The 24,663-nt window shown below is 37.8% G+C and overlaps 2 protein-coding genes across 4 annotated transcripts in view; both read left to right on the forward strand.

Moving 5' to 3' along the window:
- Positions 1–14,774, forward strand: part of LOC117328186 (E3 ubiquitin-protein ligase SHPRH-like) — a 43,545-nt gene extending 28,771 nt beyond the window's left edge. The window contains exons 19-30 of the mRNA XM_033885599.1: positions 538–711; positions 863–931; positions 1,706–1,824; positions 2,507–2,577; positions 3,005–3,148; positions 3,541–3,642; positions 4,239–4,310; positions 5,591–5,785; positions 6,558–6,650; positions 7,546–7,629; positions 8,207–8,385; positions 11,584–14,774. Of these exons, the coding sequence (XP_033741490.1) occupies positions 538–711; positions 863–931; positions 1,706–1,824; positions 2,507–2,577; positions 3,005–3,148; positions 3,541–3,642; positions 4,239–4,310; positions 5,591–5,785; positions 6,558–6,650; positions 7,546–7,629; positions 8,207–8,385; positions 11,584–12,514 (2,233 nt within the window). The 3' untranslated portion in view covers positions 12,515–14,774. The remainder of the gene's footprint in view (positions 1–537; positions 712–862; positions 932–1,705; positions 1,825–2,506; positions 2,578–3,004; positions 3,149–3,540; positions 3,643–4,238; positions 4,311–5,590; positions 5,786–6,557; positions 6,651–7,545; positions 7,630–8,206; positions 8,386–11,583) is intronic.
- A 5,912-nt stretch (positions 14,775–20,686) lies between these two features.
- LOC117328187 (unconventional myosin-VI-like) overlaps positions 20,687–24,663 on the forward strand; it is a 58,370-nt gene continuing 54,393 nt past the window's right edge. For all 3 annotated transcript variants that reach the window (XM_033885600.1, XM_033885604.1, XM_033885601.1), the window contains exon 1: positions 20,687–20,802. The gene's annotated coding sequence lies outside the window, so the exon portion shown is untranslated. The remainder of the gene's footprint in view (positions 20,803–24,663) is intronic.

A 24,663-nucleotide genomic window follows, 5' to 3' on the forward strand; every position in this document is an offset into this window, starting at 1 on the left:
ACATGTGTCCATGGCCCGTCTGTAAGTCTGAAACCCACATGTGTCCATGGCCCGTCTGTAAGTCTGAAACCCACATGTGTCCATGGCCCGTCTGCAGTCGAAACCTGCAGTCGGAAACCCACATGTGTCCATGGCCCGTCTGTAAGTCGGAAACCCACATGTGTCCATGGCCCGTCTGTAAGTCGGAAACCCACATGTGTCCATGGCCTGTCTGTAAGTCGGAAACCACATGTGTCCATGGCCTGTCTGTAAGTCTGAAACCCACATGTGTCCATGGCCTGTCTGTAAGTCGGAAACCCACATGTGTCCATGGCCTGTCTGTAAGTCGGAAACCCACATGTGTCCATGGCTCGTGTGTATATCTGAATTCACTTTGTCCAAGGCTAATAAATACCTTTGAAATCCACCTGTGTCCATTGCCCATGTGTAAATCTGATGATAATTTGTTTGTCCACGGCACCTGTAAATCATGTGTGTCAAATTGTGTTGATTTTGCTACTTCTAACGCACCCACAATTTGTTTATATTTTCCAACAGTTTTCAAGGTTCTCGAGGCCTTGAACTGACAATACACGGTAAACTGGTGGCCCTGGAATCTGCACATGAGAAACTTTTACAAGGGATTAGGAAGTTGTGTGAGCCGTTGACACAGGACATGGTGAATATGTCGGTGGAGTGTTGCCTTCGACCAGTGGGGCAGATACCTAAGAGGTACGTATCTCTTATCTAGTCTTACCTGTTGTGAATAAATCAATGTCTGAATGCTGTCATAATTAAGCCAAAATGCCTGTTGAATTCTCATATGTGATGGTTTAACTTTATTGAATATTAACTGAAAATATTTCTCTTGTATTTCCTGCAGCTGCCACCTCTGCCTTGTTGACAAGCTTTTTGAGGACTATGAATCCAAGTTGTTTTCTTTCACCCAGAAGTGAGTAGACCACTGTAAAGTTTGTTGTGACTGATCACCATACATATCTCTACAAACCTATATTGTAGTTAGATAGATGGGAGGAGGCCATGATAGCTCAGTTGGTTAGAGCACCGGTCATGTAATCATGGGTAAAGATCTAAGGATGTGTCTTTCGACTTCCCTACTCGTGTCAGTTTGTATTGAGAAACAGGCCAGTCTGTGCTGTTGTGGTTGTTACCATGGGCAAGGCACATTACACATATTGCTCTGGATGACATGGGACAGGCCTCCCTCTTGTTCAGTGAGGTAATCACCAGCTACTACAAGGAGATCCAGTCTCAAAATGACCTTGGCTGTTCATTGGGATGATAAACCCAGCAAACCAACAAACTATATAGATGGGAACGTGATAGATAAACTTCAGTATGGCCATGAGGTCTAGAGTGTGTGATAGTATTTTTACTGTGAATGCATGCAGAGCTGTCGGTGTTGACCCTTGTAATGAAGACAGTGTGACCTTGTTGATTGTTGTTACCATAGTAACCTGATACCTGTAAGTGTATTTGATGAGGATGATTGTATGGTTGTTACCATAGTAACCTGATACCTGTAAGTGTATTTGTGTTACAGACCTATGACTACAGTGGATGATGATGATTGTATGGTTGTTACCATAGTAACCTGATACCTGTAAGTGTATTTGTGTTACAGACCTATGACTACAGTGGATGATGATGATTGTATGGTTGTTACCATAGTAACCTGATACCTGTAAGCGTATTTGTGTTACAGACCTATGACTACAGTGGGTGAGGACCACACCAATACCACACGGAGGCAGGGAACCTGGGCTGACAGCGAGCTGGAGAAATCTCTCAAGGTCATCTTGAGCTTTGCTAAGCTCTACAAAGGTACACTGGAATGTACTGTTACAAAACATATATTGAGTTATAATTCATAATAGCTGTAGTTAATATCACAGGGAATTTAGCAATACAGGTCTGAGATTCCTCTTGTCACATACATATAAAGAAGCATTCTTCACCAGATATTATGACACTGTAGTTCACTAATCTGTAGGTGTTTGAGAACTTGTTCCTGTATACTACACCAGATATTGTAGTACATTAATCTGTCAGTGTTTGAGAACTTGTCCCTGTATACTACACCAGATATTGTAGTTCACTAATCTGTAGGTGTTTGAGAACTTGTTCCTGTATACTACACCAGATATTGTAGTTCATTAATCTGTAGGTGTTTGAGAACTTGTTCCTGTATACTACACCAGATATTGTAGTTCACTAATCTGTAGATGTTTGAGAACTTGTTCCTGTATTAGACAATACCCGCCATACAAATCTAGGTCAAGACAATACCCGCCATACAAACTAGGTCATGACAACACTTTCCATACAAATCTTCGTCACAACAACACTCGCCATACAAAAATAACAAGACTTTTCCATGTTCTTCAGTAACCTGTATCTCGTGAATCCTAGTGTTGTTAATTTTTCTGTCAGCATTTGACAAAATAAGACTGATATGATTATAAAGGGGTACACTAAATGATATATATGTATCTTGTTTCCACAGTTAGTAACTACCTGATAGAGTTTGGAACCACACACATCAAACTGATGGATAACCTAAAGAAGGAATTCAAGGTAAATCATGTTTCTGTGTTCCTAAGAAGGCCTTGATATTGGTACGATTGCTGATTAAAAAGGTGTGACATTATAATTATGCCATGAAATGGGTAGGTGGGTGGGGGGGTGTATAGTGTTACCCATGTCCGTCGCATCCCGTTGCGTTGCATCCCCTCTCGATGCAATGTAACTAGATAATCTCGGGATCTGCTGATGTGATCCTCACCAAACTGTGTTTTGGGGTGTCAAGTGGCAACGGGGGCATATATGTCTTAGACATTTTCTAGTTAGTACATGTATCATGGAGGCCCAGTGTAATGATCCACGGGAGTATTAGATATGAGGTACAGCTGTTTGTGATGTGGGGTTATTTCTCACAGTAATAAAGGATTAGTGTTTTAATCACTCTCTGTGCTCCAACTTAAAACTCTGTGTACTGACTTAGAATCTGCGCTCCGTGTGGATGTCCAAGCATGAGCAGTTCCAGGCACTAGATGAATTGGACATGGCGACGACCAGACTGAGGCTGCGTCTTCCTGATGAGGATGTCCCCAACACCACACAGCTTAATGTCCTTGAGCCTGCTGAGGTCAGTCACTGTTACTATTTTGTTTGTACTGGACATTCATTCTCTACCAGATTTTTGTGAAATAAATTTTTTACTACAGAATCTCGAAGGTTAATTAAGAAGTTGAGATAAATCTGCAAATGATAGCTAACTGAGTAAGTGACTTTTTCAGTCCACATAATAACCTTATCAAATATGACTAGATTTTGATCAATTTTATTCAAAATTGATGGTATAAATGACAGGATTAAATTTTAAAAGGTTTAATTTTTGAAGATGTATTAGAATATGGGTATAGCAAGGCAGTTACTTGAAATACTAATATTAGATTAGTAAATAGAGGCAAGCTCCATACAATTTTGACATTCATATTTTTTGGGTGCCATTCGTAGTGTAAATCTCTTTGATTACAGCTTGAGCAGCAGAAGTTGAAACTAAGGACAGAGAAAATTGTAGCAGAGAATGAACTACGTAAGAAAGTTGGTCAGCTTTTCTATCTGAAGAACCTGTCAAAGGTATTGTGAACATTGCCATTGTCTACATAGTCAAGTATCTATCGTATATTATTGTTAAAAAAGAGGCAATTTATTTTCTGTGCAATATTGTTGTTAAACAATGAGAAATAGGTATGGCACGCATACAGTGAACATACAAATGGACCAGGTGTCACTGTGGGTATACTATCATGACATTGTAGATGTCTGTTTCCTATATTTGTATATAAAAAAAATGTCTTAATGTGAATCGTTGCTATAGAGATGGATTTGGGTACAAGTATGTTTCTCAAGTTATGTAGTGATAAATAATATATCATTTGATGTTCATGCAATATTGAATTTACTGAATATGAATTAAATAAACCTGTACTCAGACAATTCAATATCACAAAGGCACCAGTTCTTAGATCCCATATACATAACAGACATTAAGTTTAGGGCTAAAAGGAAGAGTAGAGCATTAGATAGGCAAAAATGGAATATAAACTATATCATTTTATAATTCTTATAGATGTACAGTACATTTTCAGATGGGTGCCATTTGATATTTTAGTTCAAATGTAATATCAAATCTTAAATATTACAATGTGAATATCGGTTTGTTTGTGTCACAGAATCAGATTGATAATGAGGATGGAGTAAACCCAGATCCCTGTCCAATATGTCAGCGGGAGCTCGGTGTAGAGGTAAGTGTAGCTGTGCTAGAGTAAACTCGGAACACTGTCAGGAAGAGCTCGGTGTAGGGTTGACGTTGAGTCTATCTGTGTTAGAGTAAACTTAGAACCCTGTCATCGGGAGCTCGGTGTAGGGTTGAGTCTAACTGTGCTAGAGTAAACTTAGAACCCTGTCAGCGGGAGCTTGGTGTAGGGTTGAGTCTAGCTGTGCTAGAGTAAACTCAGAACCCTGTCAGGAGGAGCTCGATGTAGGGTTGAGTCTAGCTGTGCTAGAGTAGACCCAGAACCCTGTCAGTGGGAGCTCGGTGTAGGGTTGAGTCTAGCTGTGCTAGAGTAGACCCAGAGCCCTGTCAGTGGGAGCTTGGTGTAGGTTTGAGTCTGGCTGTGATAGAGTAAACTCAGAATCCTATCAGGAGGAGCTTGGTGTAGGGTTGAGTCTAGCTGTGCTAGATAAAGCTCAGAACCCTGTCAGGAGGAGCTCAGTGTAGGGTTAAGTCTAGCTGTGCTGGAGTAAACTCAGAACCTTTCAGCGGGACCTCGGTGTAGGGTTGAGTCTAGCTGTGCTGGAGTAAACTCAGAACCCTGTCAGGAGGAACTCGGTGTAGGGTTGAGTCTAGCTGTGCTGGAGTAAACTCAGAACCCTGTCAGGAGGAACTCGGTGTAGGGTTTAGTCTAGCTGTGCTGGAGTAAACTCAGAACCTTTTCAGCAGGAGCTCGGTGTAGGGGGTGTTCACCCCAGGGTATATGTGTATTACTATTAAGAGTGTATATCTATATATGAAGTGCTTAACTGATATTCCTGATATTTTTTTTATAGTGTCGCCTACAAAAAGCAGGCGACATATATGTATCACTAAGTGACGGCGGCGGTGTCCACACAGAGATTTCCGTGTGATAACTATGTTCACTTGGGCAGATTAAACTCAAACTTCATGTAGATCTTCCTTACCACAAGTGCTTGCTTAGGATTACTTTTCAGATCCAAAGGTCTAAGGTGAAAGGTCACTGTTACTAAAAATCGAAATTTTGTTTCAATGCGATAACTCAAGTTCCCTTGGGCCAATCAAACTGAAGCTTTATGCGGTTTTTCTTTATCACAATTGTTTGCATGTGTTTTTTTTTTCTTTTTGTTTTTGCTGGTTCAAAGGTCAAAGGTCAAGGGTACTGTTACTATAGATAAAAAATCTGTTTCCATGCAATAACTCAATTGTGCACAGTCAACACACATACATTTCCGTGGAATTCTTGTATTGATTTTGGTTCTGTCATACATAATTAAATTTTGTTTCCAGTGGAGTGTTGTACAGTGTGGCCACTGCTACTGTATAGAGTGTATACGTGTCATGGTCATCCAGTACAGCTTTGGTACCCAGAACCGGCGCCTAAAATGTGCTGTATGTCGTCAGCTCAACTTCATCAGTGACATTTCATACGTCAGTACTAAGGTCACGCCTGTTCAGGAAGGGTTGGAGGGCATTAGGGTTAAGGTAAGTACTGTAAGTGTGCAACACAATATGTATACAGTAAAACCTCTGTATAATGCCCCTTCATGTTCACAATAAAACCCCTGTATAATGCCCCTCATATTTACAGTAAAACCCTGTATTAAGCACTTAATGTATCTAGGAAAATATATATATAATGCCCCTAATGTATACTTTAAACCTCTGTATAATGCCCTTTCATGTAGACTGTAAACCTCTATATAATGTCCCTCTTGTATACCGTAAAACTTCTGTATAATGCCTTTCATGTATACCGTATAACCTCTGTATAATGCCCCTCTTGTATACAGTGAAACCTCTGTATTAAGCACTTAATGTAAACAGAAAAACATATGTAAAATGCCCCTAATGTATACTTTTAACCTCTGTAAAATGTCTTGTGTGTACAGTAAGGACTCTGTATAACATCCCTCATGTGTACAGTAAAACCTCTGTATAATGCCCCTCATGTATACAGTAAAACCTCTGTATAACATCCCTCATGTATACAGTAAAACCTCTTTATAACATCCCTCATGTATACAGTAAAACCTCTGTATAATGCCCCTCATGTATACAGTAAAACCTCTGTATAATGCCCCTCATGTATACAGTAAAACCTCTGTATAAGGTCCCTTATGTAAACAATAAAAACTCAGTATTCTATATAGCGTCCCCTTTGTATACAGTAAACCCACAATATCAAAATTAAGATACCAATAAGTTTTAAGTTGACAAGAGGGGCTTCATTACTTAGACATGTTCTGTTTTTCAGGGCAGTTACTCCATCAAAATAGAGGCTGTTGTGAGATGTATGCTTGGTATTCAGAAGACGGACCCCACAGCCAAGGTCCTGGTGTTCTCCAGTGTAAGTTACACCCCAGCTACATGTACTGACTAATTAATTTGGTTACAGCTACATGTACATGTGTACTGACTAATTAATTTGGTTACAGCTACATGTACTGACTAATTAATTTGGTTACAGCTACATGTACATGTGTACTGACTAATTAATTTGGTTACAGCTACATGTACTGACTGATTTGGTTACAGCTACATGTATATGTACTGACTAATTAATTTGGTTACAGTACATGTACATGTACTGACTAATTAATTTGGTTACAGCTACATGTACATGTACTGACTAATTAATTTGGTAACAGCAACATGTACATGTGTACTGACTAATTAATTTGGTTACAGCTACATGTACTGACTAATTGATTTGGTTACAGCTACATGTACTGACTAATTAATTTGGTTACAGCTACATGTACTGACTAATTGATTTGGTTACAGCTACATGTACATGTACTGACTAATTAATTTGGTTACAGCTACATGTATATGTACTGATTAACTAATTTGGCTACAGCTACATGTACACTGATATGGTTACACTCCTGTAAGAATTATAGGACAATACATTTCCAAACAAGGCAGTCTAATGCTTAGATTTCCATTTTAGATTTAAATGTTCTGATATTCAACCTGTAACAGTAATATCACATTCAAAAGTCAAATTTTGCAGTCAATGGGACCTTTTAGTGACATCACGACTATTGGCAACTGTTCCTGGCTAAAAGTATTTCTTGTGGAAATTAACACACAATTTGATTTTGGTAAGTTTACATAGTGACATTGCAGAGCGAATGGCCATATATAGTGGGGTTTTCTGTTTCCTATTGTAGTGTAGGATTTAAACACACATATGATAGTAACAGATGTATTGATGATGGGTTTATGTTATACTACAGTGGAAGAGTGTTCTGAGCATCATCGCTAAGGCGTTAGAGGAAAATAGCATCACACACCGCACTCTGTACACAGGGAAATTCCAGGTACGTAGTCCCCTTGAAGGAGGGCGGACATCAAGTCATTTGGGTTTCAAGATTCACTTTCATTTACTTGCCATTTAAATTGATGTTACATTTTGATATTTAAACAGTATAATGATGAAAAAATATCTTAAGGAGCCTTGCTGCTTTCTGTTTTCAGTTACTTGTGCTAAATTTTGTTCATGACAACTAATTATTCCTAGCATTAGGAAAAGTAGACGATTGAGGACATGATCAGTGAATATAAGCTGAACATAAAATAATGCCAGATATACCACAATCCTTCGGGTGGAGTATGGACAGTAATTTCAAGGAGATTCTGGTAAAAATCCAAAGTAGAAGAAATTAAGGAGCTCTATGAATATGGGATCATCAAGATAAAAATGAAGGTCTAGGAGCCAGAAAAGCTTAGACTGATGAACTGATATAACTACATACTTGTACAAGTTTAGATTCAAATAATACTGGTAACCCCTGTCAAAGATCACATAGATTCTGGCTTATGAATACTAAGCCTTTCAGTTTCAAAATATTTTCAAATACTGTTAGCTACAATGCTGATAATGTATTGTTCACACAGAGCCAGCTGACATCGTTCCGGGAGGAAAACGATGTAACAGCCCTACTACTGCCCATACAGTCAGGTTCTAATGGCCTGAACCTGATAGAGGCCACATATGTCCTACTGGTGGAGCCCATCCTCAACCCAGCACAGGAACTCCAGGCAATTGGGCGTGTCCACCGTATAGGTCAGACCAGGTAAATCTGCTAACTAAATATAAACATGAAACAGATATAACTTTTAAAAGAATATTACAATAATTCTTCAATAACTTAACTATTTATACAAATCTGAAAAACATAAAGTTAATCAATAGGAAAAAAAATACAAAGTCTAACTAGTATTGCTCTACAGTGAAAAAGTATGAATTTAAGATTCCGTCATAATGCCAATTTAGATGCCAATTTACACTAAATCTGAAAACAAACACAAATTAAATCAATACAACACAAAATTTAACAAAATGTTAGTTAAAGCTTGATCAAGTATCCAACGATACAATTGTTTTTGATAATTCAAATATAAAAGCAAAATATGATGATTTTCCAAAGTGTGCTTCAGTGTTATACACTATTTCTGAAACAGTTTGACGATCATCAATACAATACAATGAAATACAATAATATTTTATCAGCAGCTAATGATTTTCTGATCACCCAACAGGTGAGTTGATTTGCCTGTGTTCTGATTTACCTGTGTTCTTACACTGAGGGTATTTCTGTAACAGACTATAACTACCTATCAACACACCTTAATCCCTATGTAAACACCCCACCCTAACCAGAGTTGGTGTTCAGGGAAGACCCCACCTGAATAATGTCATCAACTCATTCTCCACTAGGTAGGTCAGACAAGGTAAAGGTCACGGTACTATGTCACCTGAATAATGTCATCAACTCATTCTCCACTAGGTAGGTCATACAAGGTAAAGGTCACGGTACTATGTCACCTGACTAATGTCATCAGCTCATTCTCCTCTAGGTAGGTCATACAAGGTAAAGGTCACGGTACTATGTCACCTGACTAATGTCATCAACTCATTCTCCACCAGGTAGGTCAGGCAAGGTAAAGGTCAAGGTACTATGTCACCTGACTAATGTCATCAGCTCATTCTCCACTAGGTAGGTCAGACAAGGAGTCTCCACTAGGTAGGTCAGACAAGGTAAAGGTCACAGTGCTATGTCACCTGACTAATGTCATCAGCTCAGTGTCCACTAGGTAGGTCAGACAAGGTAAATATCATGGTACTATGTCACCTGACTAATCATCAGCTCATTCTCCACTAGGTAGGTCAGACAAGGAGTCTCCACTAGGTAGGTCAGACAAGGTAAAAGTCACGGTACTATGTCACCTGACTAATGTCATCAACTCAGTGTCCACTAGGTAGGTCATACAAGGTAAAGGTCACGGTACTATGTCACCTGACTAATGTCATCAGCTCATTCTCCACTAGGTAGGTCATACAAGGAGTCTCCACTAGGTAGGTCATACAAGGTAAAGGTCATGGTACTATGTCAACTGACTAATCATCAGCTCATTCTCCACTAGGTAGGTCAGACAAGGAGTCTCCACTAGGTAGGTCAGACAAGGTAAAGGTCACAGTACTATGTCACTTGACTAATGTCATCAGCTCATTCTCCACTATGTAGGTCAGAAAACGTAAAGGTCACAGTACTATGTCACCTGACTAATCATCAGCTCAGTGTCCACTAGGTAGGTCAGACAAGGAGTCTCCACTAGGTAGGTCAGACAAGGTCAAGTTCACTGTACTATGTCACCTGACTAATGTCATCAACTCAGTGTCCACTATGTAGGTCATACAAGGTAAAGGTCACAGTGCTATGTCACCTGACTAATGTCATCAACTCAGTGTCCACTAGGTAGGTCAGACAAGGTAAAGGTCACAGTGCTATGTCACTTGACTAATGTCATCAACTCAGTGTCCACTATGTAGGTCATACAAGGTAAAGGTCACTGTACTATGTCACCTGACTAATGTCATCAGCTCATTCTCCACTATGTAGGTCAGACAAGGAGTCTCCACTAGGTAGGTCAGACAAGGTAAAGGTCACGGTACGATGTCACCTGACTAACATTGCCACATGTGTATGACCAGCTCATTCTCCACCTAGTAGGTTGAATTAGTGTAAACAGAAGAATATTATTCCTCTGAAAATTCCATAGTAACTGAGGGGATTGAACCCTGACTATGGGAATGTGACTGTCAATGAGCAACTCTGATCAAAGGCTGGCCCATCCATTGAATACATTGGCAATATTTACTGTGCTCTGTTACCCTTGGTTAGCAAAGATGAACTTCACCTAAACTTCTGTGTTAATTTCCGTTAAATTAGATAGTGATAATAGCCACTATGTAGAGATGAACATGCATCAGTTTTAGGTCATCTGACCCGAAGGGTCAGGATGACCTATAGTCATCATGCTTCGTCCGTAGTTGGCACTGTCTGTCGTCCGCCGTGCGTCGTGCGTAAACTTTTCACACACTTCTTCTCAATTTCCAATAGTGGGATTGAGCTGAAACTTGCCTGAAATGATCCTGAGATGGTCCTGACCAAGTATTGTGTTTTATGGGGTCGTTCAGAAATCCAAGATGGCCGCCATGGCAGCAATCTTGAAAAACACATTTTAAACTTCTTCTCCAGTTCAACTGGTGCCTTTGAGCTGGAAATTGGTGAGGATGTTAAGGCAGGAGAGCCAACAATGTGTTGTTATTTTTCGGTCTCGTAAAACTTTGACATGGCAGTCATGGCGGCCATTTTGTAACATGATTGCGGTTTTCATGAACAACACCTATTTCAAACTTCTTCTCAAATTCCACCAGTGGGATTCAGCTCTAACTTTCCAGAAATTATCCTGAGATAGTCTTGATCAAGTGTTGTTATTTTTCGAGTTGATCCAAATTCCAAGATGGCCACTTTGGCCAACAGTGCCACTATATACTCACTTCCGAGAATGCATACTACAATTTGGTATATGGGTCTTTGACTTAGAGTCAGATGACCGTTAAGGCCCTTGGGCCTCTTGTTTCTCAAAAGATTTGGTTGCCATAGGAACTGTACCATGGTAACTGATCAGTATAAGCTGTTTTCAATAAAAGGATGTCATTCATCTTTTACCGGGTTACTGCACTTAAAGCAGATTGTACTATATCTAGCATGCCATTGATTCTATGGGCAATTACTTAAAATCTTGTGAACTTCTGGTGGCTCTTTTGGGGGGATATTAATCAGCCCTCGGCTTACAGCTCTAGTTTATTTACAATGTCATGATAAGGTTAACATAATGTCTTAATTTTTACAGCCTGGTTGTATGACATGAAAGAATATGTCATTTTTTTTTAAATCATGAAAACCTTTTTTTATTTCTTTACCCAGAAAAACTGAAGTCCATCGATTTCTAGTCCGTGGTACTATTGAGGAGAAAATCTACTCTGTGATAAAAACAATTGAAGATGTACCATCAAGTCATAATACAGAGGAGAATGTGCTCACCATCGGACATCTAACATCACTGTTACACGAGGAGGAGGTTAATCCAGAGGCAGGTACCTCTTTAGACACTGGGGATAGCCAGGATGTTCCAGACTCTATAGATAATGAAGATAGCCAGGATGTTCCAGTAGAGGATGCAACAGTTGAAGTCACAAATCTGTCTATGGACGACACAGGGAGTACAAATGATCAGGACAGAACTGAACAGGGTCAAAGTGATAGCAGGACAGGGAAGGTAACTGCTCATATTGACAATAGATCAAGAGAGGTGTGTGTAATTGAGGACTCGGCATCAGAGAATGGGTGTGTGCTGAGCTCGGGCGAGGATTCACCTAACTCTGATGTCGTGTGTTATGATCCATACATTTCCTGGTCTGATGAGAACAGTGATCATTCAGACAACAGTGAAGAGGGACCAACCAGTGTTCCTGTTATAATTGATGTGGACAGTTGTAGACAAATCAACAACACTATAACAAGCCCTGTATTGGATGTGATAGATGTGGAATCTGAGGTTGTTGAGGAAGCTATGGTTGTGGATGATGACTGGGAATCACACATTGTGGACCTGACTTCCACTGAGGTATCATGTGACACAGTTAATGATCCCCAAACTAATCCACAGGTTAGTCCACAGAGACAACTACAACACATCATCCAAGAAGATCCACAGAGAGTTGTGGATCTGACATCTGACAATGAGGAGATAGGATCTAAAGAAGACTTACAGACGGGGGAAGAAAACCAACAAAGTAGTTCTCAGATGAATCCAAAAGAAGAACTAGAATCTGATTCAGAGGCAGGTCCTTCCTAATGACAACTCTCAGCATGTTTCTAACACAGTTCTAAGTGAAGACAAGATCACAGACAGGTCTTAATGAAAACTCATAAAATTACTCTCAAATAGTTCCAATTTAGGACTCACAAGCCTTTTATCAGTCTAAGTGCATACAGTAAAACCTGACTTTACCGTCCACTGACTTCAACGACATCCTGTAACACCTTATCTTATCCACCAGGACATTCCATACATTGTCTATGAACATTTACCCTGTTTTATCCTGAACTTGTCTTCTCCGGAATCCAGCATGAATTTTTGGTATAGAAAAGCCATGTACTTCTATTTTCTCACTGAATTTACTGGTCTACTTTAGAAAACACTTGTTCCTATAATACCATTAATTCATTGTTCACAGGATCCGACAACAGCTCGCCTTACATCACCTTAACTGTACATACGTCCCAACAACACCTCACCAGTACATACGTCCCAACAACACCTTATCTGCACACAGTACCAGACATTGTATTTACTTTTTGTATTACTTTATTACATCAATGCTATGTGATTACCGACACTGACTTTACAGACACACTGTCTGATCTGACACATTGACAAGGTCCCACTGTGTGTCAGAGAAGTCAGGTTTCACTGTATCACAAACTGGTTTGCATAATTTCCACAGAAGTTACAGGACATAGTTCTCTATGGTAAATCTACAGGTTATTTCATCAGAATTGATGGAAGATAGTCCGAAATGCATACTGGATATATCATACATGGAAGCAGAATGTCTGAAACGTGTTGCAGTGTAACCTTGGATGACAAAGTCTGAAGAAACAGGAGGATGCTGTAACCATAGAAACACTTTGAAACACAAGGATACTGTAACCATTAAACCATAGTCTCAAACACAGGAATCTTGGATATTGTAATCATGTAATAATGGTGTTTGATGAGCCTGTTGAATTGTACTAAATTGGTGGAGAGTTTCAGAACAATAGACACTAGGCTCTTATAACTATTGTATTCTATTGTTAGAGTAGACAGAGAGTTTCAGAACAATAGACACTAGGCTCTTATAACTATTGTGTTCTATTGTTAGAGTAGACGGAGAACATCGGAACAATAGACACTAGGTTCTTATAACTATTGTGTTCTATTGTTAGTTAAGAGTAGACAGAGAGTATCAGAACAATGGACACTAGGCTCTTATAACTATTGTGTTCTATTGTTATAGTAGACGGAGAACATCAGAACAATAGACACTAGGTTCTTATAACTACCGGTATTGTGTTCTACTGTTAGAGTAGACAGAGAGTATCAGAACAATGGACACTAGACTCTTATAACTATTGTGTTCTACTGTTAGAGTAGACGGAGAGTATCCAAACAATGGACACTAGGCTCTTATTACTATTGTGTTCTACTGTTAGAGTAGACAGAGAGTATCAGAACAATAGACACTAGGCTCTTATAACTATTGTGTTCTATTGTTTAAGTAGACGGGGAGCATCAGAACAACGGACAATAGGCTCTTATAACTATTGTGTTCTACTGTTAGAGTAGACAGAGAACATCAGAACAACAGACACTAGGCTCTTATAACTATTGTGTTCTACTGTTAGAGTACACGGAGAACATCAGAACAACAGACACTAGGCTCTTATAACTATTGTGTTCTATTGTTAGAGTACACGGAGAACATCAGAACAATAGACACTAGGCTCTTATAACTATTGTGTTCTATTGTTAGAGTACACGGAGAACATCAGAACAATGGACACTAGGCTCTTATAACTACCGGTATTGTGTTCTATTGTTAGAGTAGACAGAGTATCAGAACAATGGACACTAGGCTCTTATAGCTATTGTGTCCTATTGTTAGAGTAGACAGAGAGTATCAGAACAATGGACACTAGGCTCTTATAACTATTGTGTCCTATTGTTAGAGTAGACAGAGAGTATCAGAACAATGGACACTAGGCTCTTATAACTATTGTGTCCTATTGTTAGAGTAGACAGAGAGTATCAGAACAATGGACACTAGGCTCTTATAACTATTGTGTTCTACTGTTAGAGTACACGGAGAACATCAGAACAATAGACACTAGGTTCTTATAACTATTGTGTTCTACTGTTAGAGTAGACAGAGAGTATCAGCACAATGGACACTAGGCTCTCATGTAGGCAGTCAACTTTTTTATATATTAATTCCAAATTGTATGTCGATCGTTTCTGTGATGAACTACATGTTTACAAAATTCTCTGTGATAAAAAATGTTCCGTTTATTTTATAAAAAAAACTTTATATGAAAACGGGTACGAATGTGCTTTTTTAAATTGTTGACCTTTTCTGTATTTTGTAGCCATCATTTTCATGGTTAAATTGTGATGAAAACTTATTTCGTTTTGATATACCTGTACTTTTGTAATCAGTATCATGTTTTGATGTGAATTGTACATGGATAGTTGAATTTCTGAGGAAACAGCTAGGATGTGTCTACTTCAAATAAACCTGACTAAATTGTAAATTCCTCTCACTCATCAAAATAAACCTGACTAAAGTGTAAATTTCTCTCACTCATCAAAATAAACCTGACTAAAGTGTAAATTTCTCTCACTCATCAAAATAAACCTGACTAAAGTGTAAATTTCTCTCACTCATCAAAATAAACCTGACTAAAGTGTAAACTTCTCTCACTCATAAAAATAAACCTGACTAAAGTGTAAACTTCTCTCACTCATAAAAATAAACCTGACTAAAGTGTAAATTTCTCTCACTCATCAAAATAAACCAGACTAAAGTGTAAATTTCTCTCACTCATCAAAATAAACCCGACTAAAGTGTAAATTTCTCTCACTCATCAAAATAAACCCGACTAAAGGGTAAATTTCTCTCATTCATCAAAATAAACCTCACTAAAGTGTAAACTTCTCTCACTCATCAAAATAAACCTGACTAAAGTGTAAATTTCTCTCACTCATCAAAATAAACCCGACTAAAGTGTAAATTTCTCTCACTCATCAAAATAAACCCGACTAAAGTGTAAATTTCTCTCACTCATCAAAATAAACCCGACTAAAGTGTAAACTTCTCTCACTCATCAAAATAAACCCGACTAAAGTGTAAATTTCTCTCACTCATCAAAATAAACCTGATTAAAGTGTAAACTTCTCTCACTCATCAAAATAAACCCAACTAAAGGGTAAATTTCTCTCACTCATCAAAATAAACCCGACTAAAGGGTAAATTTCTCTCACTCATCAAAATAAACCCGACTAAAGTGTAAACTTCTCTCACTCATCAAAATAAACCCGACTAAAGTGTAAATTTCTCTCACTCATCAAAATAAACCTGACTAAAGTGTAAATTTCTCTCACTCATCAAAATAAACCCTGACTAAAGTGTAAACTTCTCTCACTCATCAAAATAAACCCGACTAAAGTGTAAACTTCTCTCACTCATCAAAATAAACCAGACTAAAGGGTAAATTTCTCTCACTCATCAAAATAAACCCGACTAAAGGGTAAATTTCTCTCACTCATCAAAATTAACCCGACTAAAGTGTAAACTTCTCTCACTCATCAAAATAAACCTCACTAAAGTGTAAATTTCTCTCACTCATCAAAATAAACCCGACTAAATTGTAAATTTCTCTCACTCATCAAAATAAACCCGACTAAAGTGTAAACTTCTCTCACTCATCAAAATAAACCCAACTAAGTGTAAATTTCTCTCACTCATCAAAATAAACCCGACTAAAGTGTAAATTTCTCTCACTCATCAAAATAAACCCGACTAAAGTGTAAACTTCTCTCACTCATCAAGATAAACCTGACTAAAGTGTAAATTTCTCTCGCGCATCAAGATAAATCCGACTAAAGTGTAAATTTCTCTCGCGCATCAAAATAAACCTGACCAAAGTGTGAATTTCTCTCACACATCAAAATATTTGACCACAGGTGAAGGAAGAGGTGTGGCTGTGAGTATATGACGTTTTAAGCACAATTGTATCATTAATCAAGTCTAAAATAGTGACAATGTCAAATATATATCTATGTATAGTAACAGTGACTTCAATTTTGCCCCATTTGGTTGAAATGATTAACGAAGCCGGTAGAGTTTTAGCTCACTTGTTACTACCGTATGATCTAATGCCATTTCCCAGGCATTGTGTCTCACTCCAAAACTTAAATGTTTTTGGATTAAGTTTTTGAAAATCCATAAGTATAGACTCGGCACCCTTTATATTTGATATACCTTCATTAGAGGTCTAGGGGTGATGATAAAGCATGATAGTTTGGACATACAATGTACATGTACCTTGTAATTTTTACCACGTTTTGGACTTAACATTTTTTGCATCAAGCCTCACTTAAATCTTTTTAAGGCTTTTTAAAGTCCACATCCCCCCTAAATTGGCATATTGGTATATATATTGAATTCAGGTCTAGATATTATAAAATTACTATTGTGTGTTATTAAATATTTTAATATTAAAGACTCATACCACCATCAATTCCCCCTAAGGTCATGTCAAAACCTTGACTTTGAAACAGTTGAGATCCCCACACTATTGTGACCAGATGCTCCACGTTCTTGTGATCAGGCTCTAACTCTTCTTTAACCCAGGAGGGCTGCCTCTGTTCTACCCATTTGACTACATACCATTTGACTCCTTTGCTGTGTTTCCCTTTCCTTACTGTCATGCTGTCCCTTTTGTACACTGTTCACAGGTTTGAGTCCTGTAACATTTTGTTTAATTCATGCTCCAGTTTGAGATTAGCCAGTTTTAGGGCTTCAATGGTGCCAGCTAGCATCCTCATTTTTATATCACTGGCTACTTAGTGTTCCAGCCATTGTTCAGCTCTTCCCTGAAGGTATAAGCACAGCTGAATAGCTTCCTCTTAATTTCTTTCCTTTTTCTTATTTTTGAAACTTTCTCCCAATTTCTCAAACCAAATTTTAGCATTGGACTGTCCATTAAATTTTTCAAGGACTGGTGTACTTTGGTCCTTGGTGGCCACCTTGATGTCCTTTACACCAGATCCTTATTTCCAAATAAGTTGTGGGACTCAGATCAATGATACCCCAGGTCCTTACCAGTTCTAAGTTGGCTGTTGGTTGCCGGATGAAGCCAATGACCCGAAAGCTGCAGCACAGCTGAGGCCGTCCATAGGATGGTTAAGACAGTGGTCTGAACTCAACTGTGAGGCCTCGCGCAGCCCGTGCCCGTCCCGACCTGCCCAACCCTTAGAGCCAATCCCTTTCCCGAAGTCCATTGTCCATTAATCTGTCCAGAGTTTCCCAGGCTAACCTTACCCTCAGTTTATACTTAATGATGCTAATCTCCTTTCTTCTTTCATTCAGCTTCCTGCCTTTCTTTTACATCATACATTATTTCACAATAGCACCCTGTTCTTAACATTCTTCTTCCATTCTATCTCTTTTATCTGACTTCAATTCATTTATTCCTTTCTTTAAATATCTCCGATTGTAAAACATACTGCCCTCCCATTCCTTACTGCCTTACTATTACTGTTACCATACAACTGTTTAATTTTGTTTGTGCATGAATAGATGAATACAATCATGCTACCTTTATAAGTCCTGAGCCCAACCCGGCATTGGACTATTTGTAATGATAAAAGGTGATATAGAAATATGACCATACTTTTGGGTGGAGGGGTCAAACGTCCTGCATAAAGACTCATTTGTTTTCACCTTATTACTGTTCTGCACTTTTGATGTACTTAGATTTAAAGGAAGTTCCAGGTGAGCTCCGTGTATATGATAGCCTCAAAGACTCTTGTCATTATTCCTGTACAAATCATCTTTGGAATACGGTACCACTTGGCAAGTTGATTTGCTCAGAAATAGAAGTATTCTGTCCATGTGAAGTATTTTTGTTTGTTATGATTGCTCTAATGAAGAGCTCCAAATTACGTTTGTATTAGCATTTCTCTCTAACCAGACTATTATGATTCTAGTACAACTATACATGTACGTTATATGAGTCCCAATCAGAATAGTTTGTAACAGAACTATCTTTTGTGTATTTTATTGAATGTTGTTTTACAAAAATCAATCAATAAATAAATAAAATGAATTGAAAAACTTACTTGTGTCTCCTTTTTCACAGGATGTGTATGACACCACATCATGACACGTACTGACAGGTATTTAGTGTTTGTATGACCGACACCACATCATGACACGTACTGACAGGTATTTAGTGTTTGTATGACTGACACCACATCATGACACATACTGACAGGTATTTAGTGTTTGTATGACTGACACCACATCATGACACGTACTGACAGGTATTTAGTGTTTGTATGACTGACACCACATCATGACACATACTGACAGGTATTTAGTGTTTGTATGACTGACACCACATCATGACACATACTGACAGGTATTTAGTGTTTGTATGACTGACACCACATCATGCACCTATAAATGTATTTTAGAAGCTTGCTCCTTTTAGTTGGTTATTTACAGTACATCGTTAACGTTTACCACATGTATTCTCAAGTGTTTGACCCCTGTGACCATAAATCAAAATAAATCATTTGAATAATTACTTCATAGACCTTTATTCCAGCATGCTACTGGCCAAATATATCATTTCCTTGTTTCAAAAGGTTAATCAAAAGGTGAAGGTGATAATAACACATATTTGACCTTGACCTGTTATCTTGAAAATTGTCTAGATGGAGCAATGTATCATTTTAACAAATTTTGCTGTTCATCCCACCACGATGTTGGTCATGCATGATCTTAAAATTATTCAACCAGAAGGTATTAAAGCACAAATCGTTTGATTTGGCCTGTGTGACCTATATAATTGTATGTGGGTCAGTGTCATTGATGTTTAAAAACCACATTGAAATTTTAATTTTGTTTAATTTGATTATAGCCTATATGGTAAGCAGTTTGTGTTTTTATCCATTTAATTCATATATATATATATAATTGATATACAAGTCTCTGATCTCTCTATAATTTAGAAATATCTCTATTGACAAAATACAAATTATATCTGCAACAATTTAAGAGATATTTGTATTTTAAATAGAGATAACTATTTTATGGATGAAATAGAGGTTTCTATTTTTTAAATAGAGAAATCCAAATAAAAATTGAGATGTCCATATTTAAATAGATATCTGAATTAAAAAGATAAAAACCCCAATGTCTTTCTATATAACCTCAATTGTATCAACATAATTATATTAATTGATCTACATGTATATGGCAAGCTGTATGGGTATTTACCTATTTAATTCAGATAATTTATATAGATATCTCTATTTCAGATAAAGATATCTATTGAAATAGATGTTTTCAATTATCATCTCTATTTATTTAATAACTATATATTTGTATCTTAAATAGATATCTGTATTTCCAATTTAAATTAGATATCTTCGATTTAGATAATGATTTAATCAGATAACTATCTGTATTTTAATGTAAATAAAGATATCTCTAATTCGAATAAAGATGTCTTTAATTAGATTTTTGAATTATTAGAAAATAGAGGTCTCTATCTTTAAAAAAAAGATATCTGCATCCATTTTAGAATACAGATATTTCTTATTTATCTCTTATTTTAATTAAGATATCTGAATTAATTGTTTAAAAAACCCAAACGTCTTGCCATTCGTGCATGTGTTTTAAATATATGTTCAATAAAAGATCAGTCTTCACGGGCCCAATGTGGAGTACATTAATTGTAGCTATCTGGATTGTGTCCGCGGTATTATCTACAGCTGTTCGTCAAACTGGGTTTTGTTGTTATTAATAAACACGGCGCTCATTAGAAATGAATCATTGCTATTGCGCTCCAACAAAAGGACAATAACCCGCGTTCCTATTGTACATACTCTGTACTGTACACATCAAACGGGTTTTCCTCATTGACAAAGGGAGGTAAGTGTGTTTTACTAGGGCGGAAGAATATCCGGCATAGCACTCTTTTTAAGCTCTGAAAAAAACACTTTCTGTTATGATACATTAAAACAGTTTCCATCACAAAGTCTATCATCTTCTATTTAGAAGTCAAACATTACGGTTGAAAAACTTGAATGTCTTTTATCGTGTTTTTACGATGTCATTATCATGCAATTAACGAACTACTTGCCCAGGTGTAAATTCTGACAGACATATTCCTCCGCTATGTACTCCTATTTTTAGCAGGTCAACTCACCGGTTGCAAGTCAGCACGGAAGTATAGAACTGGAAATAGACCTTTGTAACAAATCAGAAACACCACATAAGAACAGGACCACATCGAAATCAAGCCGTACGTATATTTTTGATATTTTCTGTGTTTTATTTTTATTAGAAAACACACCTTCGTCGTGTGTCGGTGGCTCAGGTAAGTCTTTATTATCACATGAAATACCTGGATTTCTGGGAGGTACTCGACTCTGATACCTATTTCTGATATGTTGTAACACACAGTGATAACTAGCTTTACACAATGCTAGCGGTGTCGAAAGTGTTTGACAGTCATATGCTAAGCCCGGAAGGGCGTACCTGCACAGGTAACAATCGATAACCAGGTATTGATACAGATCAGCTGAGCGGTCAACCAAGTATAACACCTGTCCACAGCTTTGATCTGTCGATCAGATAACAGCATCATTGTTACACGAATGGAACCCTGTACATTCCAGGGGTTTTACTCGTAACTGTCAAACAAAGTTCAACACGTGCTGCCAATCGAAACACAATGTAGACATCTACTGCTCTATACAATCGATTACAAACAATGTACAGAGATAACATGCACAGACACATGTGTAATGGGTAGACTTTAATACTAATCTAACAGTGCATTACGTATCAAATCTCGCTTTAGAAAAAAGGAGAACACAAAAATAAAACCCCTATTAAGTACAGTGGATTATAAAGGTAGACAAGAAGTGTGGCCAGGTAGGCTTTCCTTCTCGTGTCTATATATAGGTCAGGGTTAATTGTTTACTCAATTGAGTACACAGTGCTAGGTGGCCATAAAAAGGAGCTCTAACTTTTAAAACAAACTTTACATCTTAGTCCCAAGTATAGCGTCCAGACGCTCATAATTAATGCATGGGGACAACTACATCTCAAAATCTTGGTTATAATTGATATATTTTACAGGTGTCCACTCAAAGGATGGATATCTTTATATGGGGACAACAGCAGCTTTTTATCATTTATTGGCATTTCTTTGAAAGTTTTGAAGTTGACAGCTTTGTTAAAATGTTTGCCTTGTTTTTGTGTGAAATAACTACCTGGTATTAGAAATGTTAATGGCGTAAGTTTGTGTGCTGCCTAGTAAATCTCAAACACTGGATGTGTATAATAGTGACTACAATCACTATTACATTTGTATGTTATTGTTAATACATATTGCATTGCAAATGTTAATCTTTTAGACTAGATTATGTTGAACATTCTCTCTTCCACTTCTAACAGTGTTACAAGTCTCCATTCTGCTAATCAAATTCATTTGACATTGAAGTCCTCATCTCCACTCCTAAAATCTCCAACTGCCTCATCTAGCTCACCTAAACCTAAAATGATTTTGCCTCATCCACCCTTGTACAGATAGTCTTTAATTTCTGTGAAAAGCCTTCAATTTATGTTATGCCCTGAAAATATCAAATCCTGGTCAATGTCTTCAAAATTTTTTAAATACGGACAACCAGGTATGCAAGAGAGTTACAGGTACAGTTGTACACGGATAATGGGGAAATTTTCAACCAATCCAAAAATCAGATTAACTGTAGAATACAAAAACATGTACCACTCAAACACAGGCTTGGGTCAGAAATAACCAATATTTAATGATTATGTGTTATGTAACAATAAAAAAAAAGGATATTATTCACTAAAAGAAGATAACACAAAGTTATAAGGGATGGGTGGGATGGGGTTTTCTGCCGTCAGGACAGCTGGTCAGAGCTGGCATCTGGACCTTACACCCACATAGTGTTTTTGAGACTGTAAAACTGATAGATCTCGTTAATGGATGACATGTTGAAATTGCATTTCTTGAAAAGCATTATGCATCAGGCATTAAATTCTAAAAATTGCATTGCAAAAATCATTTGAGTGAAAAATGTCTTTTATTCTGCAATGAATGTTAATCCATAAATTAATAAGTGCTATGATATAGTCAGTATTTGGCCTTTAAGTTGGTTTGGCCAGATCTGTTTGAACTGATCTGTACATCAATTGCCATTTGCCACAATCATGTTGAAATCACCCCAGCTTAATTCCCCCATGTTGAAATCATCCCAGTCAGCTTAATTCCCCCATGTTGAAATCACCCCAGCTTAATTCCCCCATGTTGAAATCATCCCAGTCAGCTTAATTCCCCCATGTTGAAATCATCCCAGTCAGCTTAATTCCCCCATGTTGAAATCACCCCAGCTTAATTCCCCCATGTTGAAATCATCCCAGTCAGCTTAATTCCCCCATGCTGAAATCACCCCAGCTTAATTCCCCCATGTTGAAATCATCCCAGTCAGCTTAATTCCCCCATGTTGAAATCACCCCAGCTTAATTCCCCCATGTTGAAATCATCCCAGTCAGCTTAATTCCCCCATGTTGAAATCACCCCAGCTTAATTCTCCCATGTTGAAATCACCCCAGTCAGCTTAATTCCCCCATGTTGAAATCACCCCAGTCAGCTTAATTCCCCCATGTTGAAATCACCCCAGTCAGCTTAATTCCCCCATGTTGAAATCACCCCAGTCAGCTTAATTCCCCCATGTTGAAATCACCCCAGCTTAATTCCCCCATGTTGAAATCACCCCAGTCAGCTTAATTCCCCATGTTGAAATCATCCCAGCTTAATTCCCCCATGTTGAAATCACCCCAGTCAGCTTAATTCCCCCATGTTGAAATCATCCCAGCTTAATTCCCCCATGTTGAAATCATCCCAGCTTAATTCCCCCATGTTGAAATCACCTCGGCACCAAGCACCTCAAACAAACCATGGTATATCTACCACCTAAACTAATACAGATAAATTGTCCATTCCTCTGTCTGATCATCACCTCACTACCTCACATCATCAGCTGAAACATTCATATGGGGAGGTTTGACGGTGAGATAATGGCCTACCAATCAACTTTATTTAGGGGATGATTCCTTAACTTGGAGTTCCCTGTAGATACATGTTGGATACATTTCCAGGTAGTGGTGGTATGTTTGTTCATGGTAATAATGTGTTGCAATGTAGCTGTGTGTTTAGTCTGCTACACCAGTACACTGCTGAAAGCCACCCTACCCACCTGTCTATGCTAGGTAATTCAATAACTCTGATAGTGGCAGCATGTGATCAGTCTCATATCCATGGTTACCAATCATACTGCTGAACAATTCAGGTAATACAATTTGATATAAAATCCTGAAGCCATCTGCTAGTTCAGAGATGTTTTCTCAGAGTCATTACAACCTGTGCTATACAATGTATTCAATTATTACTTCTTTGACTCCATTTTCATTATAAATTTTCTGATCAGGGAAACTAATGACATTTATAATTTTGATAAAAGTTTGATATACAGCGGCCGTATTATTATGTATCTTATTAACTTGCATTATACTGCAGGGCTTTTTGGGGCTGTTAATGGGCCCCATTACCAATGGAAATTATTTCATATTTAAGCCAAATTCCCAAAATTTGCAGTTAACACCTGAATAAGTCTTTCCCAAATCACCAATTTTCTTCCCAAAATGAGACAAACAGGTCCTTTCCCAAACCAGTGAGAAAAAGCCTTGTACGGTTGTAATTTACTGATTTCATTATTTAGGCCTGTGTTTCTTAACATTTTAAATATCCTGAAGTGTTGTACATGTAATAATGTTATAATGCATAATTAATATGATTATGAGTTTATAATGTTCAATTAGTTTATAATATAGAAGCTTGTGTTGTACATATTGTTCCAGGAAATGGTTTTGGGGCTGGAAGTAATTGTTCAGGTGTGACAAGGTTAATACGCTAAGGATAGGAACCAGTGGGAATATAGTTTTGTGTTGTGTACATGTCTGACTCCATCCATCAATCCTTCTGCTATCTTGTCCAAACTCTTTTCTTCTACACTTCTTGTCACTGGAACTTCATACTTTGGGTATTAGGTTGACCAGCTCTGTAAGGGCGTGT

This window comes from Pecten maximus, chromosome 5 (genome assembly GCF_902652985.1).
Source record: "Pecten maximus chromosome 5, xPecMax1.1, whole genome shotgun sequence".
NCBI lineage: Eukaryota > Metazoa > Mollusca > Bivalvia > Pectinida > Pectinidae > Pecten > Pecten maximus.